The sequence below is a fragment of the Pectinophora gossypiella genome, unplaced genomic scaffold (genome assembly GCF_024362695.1).
Source record: "Pectinophora gossypiella unplaced genomic scaffold, ilPecGoss1.1 Pgos_41, whole genome shotgun sequence".
Taxonomy (NCBI): domain Eukaryota; kingdom Metazoa; phylum Arthropoda; class Insecta; order Lepidoptera; family Gelechiidae; genus Pectinophora; species Pectinophora gossypiella.
In genome coordinates, this window is record NW_026063251.1 from 406,537 (window position 1) to 416,221 (window position 9,685).

Here is a 9,685-nt window from a genome sequence, read left to right on the forward strand (position 1 = left end):
AGCTCTTAAGACTCTAAACGAACCAACTGACCATTGGGACACGTTACTTATTTATTTGATCGTTTCCAAATTTGAACTTTCTACAGAAAAAGAGTGGGAGTCGTATAAGGGAACTATCATATCTAATTCGCAAGGCGACTCTGACTCGGAGTATAAACTAAAATTATCTGAATTAATTACCTTCCTTCGAAACCGAGCCGATATGTTAGAAATGATAAACCTAAACCACGGCAAAACGTTTAAATTCAATAATACGCAGGATAGGAACATAAGTGAGACCAAAAAACCAGTTCAATCAACGTCACAAACGCATAGTCATAGCTATGTAGTAACGCGCAAGGAACAAACAAACGAGTCGTTTGATAAAAAACGCGTATGTAGTATGTGCATGTGCAATGGCAATCACCTTTTGTACACTTGTCCTGTCTTTCTCAATCTAACGGTAAAAGAAAGGTCTAAAATCGTTGATGAAAAACAAATCTGTCGTAATTGTTTACGTTCAGGTCATTCGCTAAATGATTGTTTGTTTGGCCCTTGTAAACAATGTCAATTAAAACATAATACTTTATTGCATTTTGATAGGTCAAATAATACTGGCGCTGGCCAACCCTCCGCGGTATATAACGAGTCAGCTGATGATAGGGCTGGGCCATCGCACACTACCACTGCATTACATTCTTGGTCGGGTTCGAATACCGGGGTAACGAATTCCCATTCGGTTTTACTATCTACAGCGTTGGTAGAAGTAGCTGACAAAGATAATAATTTTCATACGTTCCGCGCTCTGCTTGACAATGGCAGTCAACATTGCTTTGTCACAGAACGTTTGAGTAAACGATTACGCGTTCCTTTAATACAGTCCACTGTACACGTATCAGGGGTGGGACAAGCAGTCACGCAGTCGAATTCTGTGTGTAAAATAAATATGCGTTCTAGAACTAGTGATTACGATACTAGTATGTCATGCATTGTTCTGCCATGCATTACTCCTCGTTTGCCGTCGCATCATATTGATATCGATATGTCTTGCATTCCTGAAAATATTTCGTTAGCAGATCCCAACTTTTATACGCCGTCGGACATCGATTTGTTGATTGGTGCAGATAAATTCTGGGAATTATTACACGAAAATAAAATTCGTTTGCCCAATGGACCTTACCTGCAAAATACAAAGTTAGGATGGTTAATATCAGGGCCTATTCAGTCGAATTCATTAATTCAAGGCAACATTCAGTGCAATTTTGTACAAGGTCTAGATGCTGAAATGCGTAAGTTTTGGGAAGTTGAAGACATCCCACGCGTGGACAAATTGCTCACAGATGATGAAAAGTATTGTGAAAAAATATTCATGGATACTACAAAGCGGGAAGACGACGGTAGATTCGCCGTGCGTATTCCTCTGAAAGAATCGCCCGAATTACTCGGCGACTCTTACAATATGGCGGAAAAAAGATTCATGTCGCTCGAACGTAAGTTAAATCGTTTACCATCATACAAACAATTATACGTTGAATTTATGCGTGAATATAAACAAATGAATCACATGACTGAAGTGAATACTTACGGTAGTTCGAATTATTTTCTTCCACACCACGGCGTGTTCCGCGAGAGTAGCAGCACCACGAAGTTGAGGGTCGTGTTCGACGCAAGCGCAGCTGCCTCTTCAGGCAAGTCGCTGAATGATATTCAGCAGATCGGACCGAAACTTCAAAATGACATATTCTCGATTTTATTACGTTTTAGACAGCACAGATACGTCGGCTGTGCTGATGTCGAAAAGATGTTTCGACAGATTTTAATTCAATCAGATATGCGTGATTTACAGCTAATTCTTTGGAGAGAGAAGACGTCCGATCCGCTGAAAATCTTTCAACTGAACACGGTCACCTACGGAACCGCGTCCGCACCATACTTGAGTATGCGGTGTTTAAAACAACTTGCTCAGGATTGTAACGACGACGTCATCGCTGACGTTATAAATAACGATTTCTTTGTAGATGATTTGATAACTGGGCACGACGATCGAGATGTTTTGTTAGATATTTGCAGAAAAACATCAGAAATCCTAAAATCAGGGTGTTTTCCATTGCGTAAATGGACTTTTAGCTTCGACGTGTGCGATACGATATCTAAGGAGTTGTCGGTTGGTGAGCTAACTCAAAACAAAACCCTCGGTCTAGGTTGGTTAAACGATACGGATAATTTATACTTCACTTCAAGTCTGCAGCCTAATGACGTATCACAGTTAACAAAACGTCATATGCTTTCGATCATTTCACAGATATATGACCCGTTAGGTTTGCTTTCGCCGGCCGTCATTATATCTAAAGTACTAATACAGCGGCTCTGGTTATGTAAGATCGGGTGGGATGAGCCTGTCCCGCGCGACGTCATTGGCACATGGAATCAATTTATTGATTCTCTTTCGACTTTAAATACGTTAAGAATTCCACGCTTCGTACGAAGCGGTAACAACCCATATACCGAGCTTCACATATTTACGGACGCTTCGCAGACCGCTTATGGGGCCTGCGCATATATACGGACATATAACGATGACAGCGACATTGTTGTAAAGTTGTTATGTGCAAAAAGTAAGGTCGCGCCATTAAAAACATTGAGTATTCCCCGTCTAGAACTTTGCGGCGCTTTGATAGGTGCGAAATTGTATGTATTTATATCTAGCGGGGCCCTCGGAGCTAGAGCGATGAAAGTGAGGAGAGCGGTCAGCTTGTTCAATGTACCTATCAAATATAATAAAGTGGTCCAATGTACCTCCGTTGTATCCACAGAAATGACCTCTGAATTCGATTTCCATCCAGCGGGGCCCTCCGTCGTTATCAGGCCGAGATACCTAAAAGTAGTGTCAAACGAAACTTGGCCCAATGTACCTTCCTATTCATTAATTTGTTCTTAAAATTTTTTGATGGTATACCAGAAATTAAGTTTCAAAGTTTTGTCTAGCCAGCGGGGCCCTTTGTTATTTGAATTACCACGTGCGGAAAATGCAGACCATTCTTATGTTTTCCCAATGTACCTCACAATTATTCACTATTTACCAAATTTTTTGTGGTTTTTCTGCCTTAACAAAAAAAAAAAACAACTTTTCATACAAAATAGTCTGTTTGCATAATACGGGGCAACCACAAAAGTATGGTCAGCAAATTCAAAATAAATTATTACTTTGTATATCGGTAGTAATGGTATGTAAACAGAAAAAAAACTGATTTGTTATTAGGAACATAACGTATTTATTATTTCGGAACATGTTGTGTAATACCAGAAAGAAAGAAAATAAGATCACAATAAAAAAAATATAGTCAACAAATTATATTATAATAATCAATGCACAGTCACGTACAAAAGTGCAGTCATAGATTTGTACCTTATTGCAACGTAATGAGATACAGTTCTATGACTTCACTTTTGCACGTGACTGTACTTACCTACTTACTGTAATTATTGCAAAGATATTAATTGTATGTTACATCAACTATTGTCTGACATATATTAAGCAATGCGCTATGATTTTACGTTTATCATTATTTACTTTAACAGTTGAAATTAAGTCATCAAAAGATTCCCATTTGCCATTTTTTCTTCGTAAGCAATGAGCTTTGTAGTGGCCTGTACCACCAGGACAATATTCAATCACAGATGTCAATTTATAGGACTCCTTTTGACTCAAAAACAACATGTTAGGAACTTCCGACAAATATATTTTATTGATACCATTAATATCAAGTGCTATGATATTATTTAATGTATATGATAGTCTACGAACACCAGTACATCCACTGTAGTTACAATTGTTGCCTTCATGCGTAATTCCGTCATTAATAGCTTCATTTAAGAAAGTCATGCCACGCTCTTGTAACATTTTTAAGTTAATAGGCAAAAGAGGAACTTTTCTCCTTAACTTATCAGCACCACAATCTACTTCCGTACAAACTTTTTCCGAAACTGCACTATGAAAATATTCGTATAGAACCTTTTCAAAAATATAAGCCACATTGGTTTGGCAATCAATAGTCATATTAGTTAAATTTATTTCAAAGTTTGCACTTAAAATATTAGACCGAAGATCGTAAATTGTAGAATCTGTATCATTTTGAGCGAGAGATTGTATCAGATTGCTAAAATCATTATCAATTTGTGAGTAGCTCGATTTTACAATAGCGTAATCTACAAATGGAGTGATTCCACCATTTGGTGTATTGCCGCTATATTTATGCATAGCCACAACTATAAGATCAAGAATAATAATTTTCACCACATTATAATTGAGACACCCTTTGATGAGTTTAATGCTGTCAATGTAAAACTTTTTCACTGTGTAGGGAACATCATCAAAACACGAAAGCTTACTCAATGCATGTATGAAATGGGATGTGTCCAATCTTACGAAACAGGATGGTAAATTATCAACACTCTCCTCTAATGCCTTGAAACACTTGTCCACATATTCTTTTGTCGAAGACAATTTTGTAAAGACTTTAACAATTGCACTGGTAAGTGCCGCTGAATCGTCCGAGATAATTTCATTCGGTAGAGGCATAGAGCCTATCCACGTTTCAAGCCACCGAGCTATACTTTCTGTTGTATGAATTTCTGACAACATTTGGACAACAGGGACACTAATATAATTATCTGAATACACGATTCCAGTATACAAAAAAATGTGTTTAGAACAATCTGGTCCTATAAAGTATTTATCTGTTTTATCACTTTGACTTATATTTTTACATAACGAGCCAGTGGCGTCGATGCAAAGACAGATACTTTGTTTTTTTTTAAGATTTTTATAATACATGATTTGTGATTGAGACCAATAATATATGAAAAACGGCCTGGCCGATATCTGTTGAATAAAAGTACAATATGGTGCCATTGTAGATAATTTACAAAGACTTAACACTGGATTTTTGTGTAGTACATTTTCTTGGCGACTTTCATATTTTATTTGCGACAAATGCTTTAAAGTTGGAAGATGAGGTGGTTCTGGGGCCACGTTGTTTTCTTTGAGTAATTCCTTTTCTGGTATTAATACATTCGCTATTTCATTTCGTACTACTAAAGCTGATTTTGTATTAAGTTCTTTGGCTAACTCAGTCCTAGTATAAGAAGTCATTCTATTTTTTGATTTGGGGTTATGCAGATGAGACCGAAAACCTGTAATCTTGCAGTCAATTTTAACATCACCCTCTGTGTCCAGATTCGGAGTCATTGACACCATCAAACGTGCTGAGCATTGATTACAATAACCAATACATTTTACAGATCCTTCTTTAAATACTTGGTGTGATTTCATGCACCAGGTACATGGAAGCTTAGTATATTTCCAAATTTCTAGTGATAAAATACCGGTCCACTTTCGCTTAGGCAGTTTTACTCGTTTTTGAAATATTAAGTTAGGTTTCTTAGGATCATTTCTACGAGTATAAAATATTTGCGGCTCAATTTTTCGCCACTTCTGCAAATCTAATGTAAAACTATAATGTTTTGTCTGATAATCATCATCAGTCAGATTGCCCTCAGAATCAGTCAGATTGCCCTCAGAATCATAGTCTTCGTTACTCGATTCCGGTCTATCACTTTCGCTACTAGCTTCATTCTTAGCAGATCGAAAAAAGTAATTATGATTTCGTTTTATAGATAAGTATATGGCCTTTACAGTCATTTTTTCATTTAATTCTTTTCTAATATTTTTATAGACTTCATGTCCAAGAGATGGCAAATTAACTAAAAAAAACGAATGCAATGATTAACAATAATCAGTAATTATTTTAGACTAGAAATTAGGTCATAAATTATACTAAAAATATTGTAATCTTAAAAACTTACCTACATCCATTAACTGATCTTGGTACTTTTGTATAACTAGTTTCTGTTTTAAAACACTAAGTGCACTGATTTTTCCCATTATAGTTTATTATTAGTAAACCACAACATTTATTTACATTGGTATCGCAGAGTTCTATTTCCTACTGACAATCACGCAATAGCAATAGTTTTGTCATACCTACCCTCATTGCGGAAAATATTTGTTTTGTTGATCTTACCTTACAAAGCGCGTACTACGTACTACATTATTTTCCACATACCTACAGTCTGTCAAGAAAGTCATGACAAAAAATAAACATTAACCTGGTAACATTTTCCTTAAGTGTGAAAGAGACGTCGTTAGTAATGTCCTGCTTAAACTAATGCAAAATGTTACCAGGATAATGCTTATTTTTTGTCAAGACTTTCTTGACAGACTGTACTTATCAGGTTATTTTTAATTCACCTTTTCCCTCTAAGAGGATTTTTGAGGTAAAAATATGCACAACTTTTACTACTTCGAAATCCGTATTTAGATAATTGTACTTTTCAAACAAAATTAATTATGAAACAGACTATTTTGTGTGAAAAGTTGTTTTTTTTTTGTTAAGGCAGAAAAACCACAAAAAATTTGGTAAATAGTGAATAATTGTGAGGTACACTGGTAAAATATAAGAATGGTCTGCATTTTCCGCACGTGGTAATTCAAATAACAAAGGGCCCCGCTGGCTAGACAAAACTTTGAAACTTAATTTCTGGTATACCATCAAAAAATTTTAAGAACAAATTAATGAATAGGAAGGTACATTGGGCCAAGTTTCGTTTGACACTACTTTTAGGTATCTCGGCCTGATAACGACGGAGGGCCCCGCTGGATGGAAATCGAATTCAGAGGTCATTTCTGTGGATACAACGGAGGTACATTGGACCACTTTATTATATTTGATAGGTACATTGAACAAGCTGACCGCTCTCCTCACTTTCATCGCTCTAGCTCCGAGGGCCCCGCTAGATATAAATACATCGAAATTGTATAAGAAAATAATCGATTCACTGCGTTTATCTTTCGATCATGTCTTCTTCTGGACGGACTCCACTATAGTGATGGGCTGGCTACGAATGTCGCCGCATTTATTAAAAACGTTCGTTCAAAATCGCGTCACGGAGATAAACGAATTGACAGGAGATATGCAGTGGTTACATGTAAGTAGTGGTGACAACCCTGCAGACCTAGTATCTAGGGGTCTTAATCTAGACATGCTTAGCCGCTCTTCACTCTGGTGGAGTGGCCCTTCCTTTTTATACGATCGCGAAACAAATTGGCGAAATAATAATATTCCGTCTGAAAATAATTTACCCGAAGTTAGGGGCAACCCTATCATTGCCACAACTACTAGTATACAGTTTCCGAACGTTATTGATTTTGAGAAATATTCGTCATATATAAAATTAAAACGCGTATTTGCATATGTTTTGCGCTTCATAAATAACTCGCGTAAACAACAATCGATCAATGAATCATTCAGCCAATCGAGCGTTACTGGCAATCGATCAAATCGTGTAATCGATTTAAGCGCACAGGAACTACTCTCGTCCGAGCAGAAGCTCGCCCGTCTCGCTCAGTTGCAATCATTCCCTGACATTTTTTGTTGTTTACGCAATAAATTACCTTTAAAATCAGTTAAAAACAAGAAACTATACAACAAAATTGTTGGATTAAATGTTTTTCTAGACGATAATGAGGTAATTAGAATCGGTGGACGACTGTGTAATTCATCTAGTTTCAGTTATAATAAAAAACATCCAATCTTGCTTTGCAGTAAACATCGTTTCGCTGTGTTATTATGTGAATACGAACACAAGCAGTTACTACATGCGGCTACGCAGTTACTAGTAGCCAACTTACGAGATAATTGGTGGATTTTAGGAGTTCGGAACCTATCAAAAAAGGTAATTTATGATTGCGTTGTTTGTACGCGTTTAAGGGGTAAAACATTGAACCCTATCATGGGTAACCTACCTGCCGAGCGTTTAGAGCAAACGTTTCTATTTTTTCGTTGTGGTGTTGATTACGCCGGTCCCATATATATTTTAAATCGCAAAGGCAGAGGGGCTAAACTCATAAAGGGGTACATATGTTTATTCATATGTTTTCTAACTCGAGCGATGCATTTGGAACTTGTAAGTAGTCTCTCAAGTAATGATTACTTACTGGCCTTAAAACGTTTTATCTCTCGTCGTGGAAAACCGACAGAGATTTTTTCTGATAATGGGAAAACATTTGTAGGTGCACAAAAGGAAATATCCTCATGTTTTGATGATGATGCTCAAACTAATATTGTAAATTTCGCTTCAAATAATGGTATAGAATTTCGATTTATCCCACCATACGCGCCTCATTTTGGAGGGCTGTGGGAGGCGGGGGTGAAGTCTTGCAAATTTCACCTGCGACGTGTAGTAGGCACAGCAAATTTAACATTCGAGGAGTTTAGCACGGTCTTAGCGCAAATTGAGGCTGTCCTAAATTCCCGCCCTATATCTCCTATGTCCTCAGACTCCAACGACCTGCAACCCCTCACACCAGGGCACTTCCTCATCGGGCGTTCTCTCACAGCGCCGGTGCACGACGATCTCACCTCCAGGCAGGCCAACCGGCTCCCTCGCTACGACCGCATAGAACAGATGAGACAACATTTTTGGCGCCGCTGGTCTACAGAATATATTTCGGAGCTGCAGTTGAGGACAAAGTGGAAGACTAAGGCCGACGACTTACAGCTTAATACGCTTGTTTTAATCAAAGAGGACAATTGGCCACCTTTGAAATGGCGTATGGGAAGAATTACACGTCTATATCCCGGTAAAGATGGGGTGTCACGCGTTGCTGATATTCGTACGGCGTCAGGCGTCATTCAACGTGCGTTCTCCAAGATCTGCCCATTACGACTGGAGCCATCTCCATCAAGCAGCGTTAACGTTTTGGAAGATGGACCTTCCAAGGCTGGGGGCATGTCGTGAAGTGACAGCGCCATCTAGTGCGTCAGCGACGAACCGCGGCATTCACTGCATTCACTCGTTCAGAAACAACTCCATCTTGGGACAACTCTCGTTCAAAAACACTCGCCATCGCCATCTTGGACGCTATTAGCTATTATACTTACCACCTGAAAACGTTGTAACTATTATGTTAAAATAAATAAATACGTTGTAAAAATATATATTGAAATTAAACGATTATTAAACACAGATATTTCTGGAAGGGCATGCGGAAATATATTGACGCTTACGTTAAAAATTGCCTAGCTTGCCAACGTTTCAAACCTACCAACATGAAACCGGCCGGCCTACTACAAACCACTCCAACTAATCAACGTTTTGAGGTGTTATCCTTCGATTTATTTGGCCCTCTGCCTGCTTCGGCATTGGGGAAAACATGGATACTGATTGTGGAGGATGTTGCTACCGGCTGGATTGAGCTATTTGCATTGGAAACTGCAAGCGTTAAAAAATTGTGCTACTCTGCTCATTGATGAGATCTTCTTACGGTACGGGATGCCTAGACGTTTACATAGCGATAACGGACCGCAATTTGTGAGTGCCATCATGCAACATGTCACGTACTGCCTGGACATCAAACACACGTTCAACCCTGTTTACCATCCAGCTGCAAATCCTGTAGAAAGAAAAAACCGTGACCTGAAAACTCAGCTAGCAATACTAGTACAAGATAACCACCGGGATTGGGAAGATAAGCTACCGTGCATTCGTTTCGCCATGAATACGGCTACAAGTCTCGTTACTGGGCATACTCCAGCATACCTCACATTTGCCCGAGAGCTTCGGACCCCGGATGATAGTGCCCACG

The 9,685-nt window shown here is 38.4% G+C and overlaps 1 protein-coding gene across 1 annotated transcript; it reads left to right on the forward strand.

Moving 5' to 3' along the window:
- Positions 1 to 396: 396 nt before the first annotated feature.
- On the forward strand, positions 397 to 9,064 carry LOC126381259 (uncharacterized). Its single transcript, XM_050030754.1, has 4 exons — positions 397 to 2,657; positions 6,773 to 7,566; positions 7,644 to 7,773; positions 8,378 to 9,064. Exons 1-3 carry the CDS (start codon positions 926 to 928, stop codon positions 7,644 to 7,646), a joined length of 2,529 nt encoding a protein of 842 aa, XP_049886711.1. The 5' UTR covers positions 397 to 925; the 3' UTR covers positions 7,647 to 7,773; positions 8,378 to 9,064.
- The last annotated feature ends 621 nt before the right edge of the window (positions 9,065 to 9,685 follow it).

What these genes read in the sequence shown, in the direction of transcription:
- LOC126381259 (XM_050030754.1), top strand. Translation starts at nt 926, where the DNA reads ATGCGTTCTAGAACTAGTGATTACGATACTAGTATGTCATGCATTGTT. An exon ending in ACTTTGCGGCGCTTTGATAG is followed by an intron (nt 2,658 to 6,772) that starts GTGCGAAATTGT and finishes TATATTTGATAG; the next exon opens with GTACATTGAACAAGCTGACC.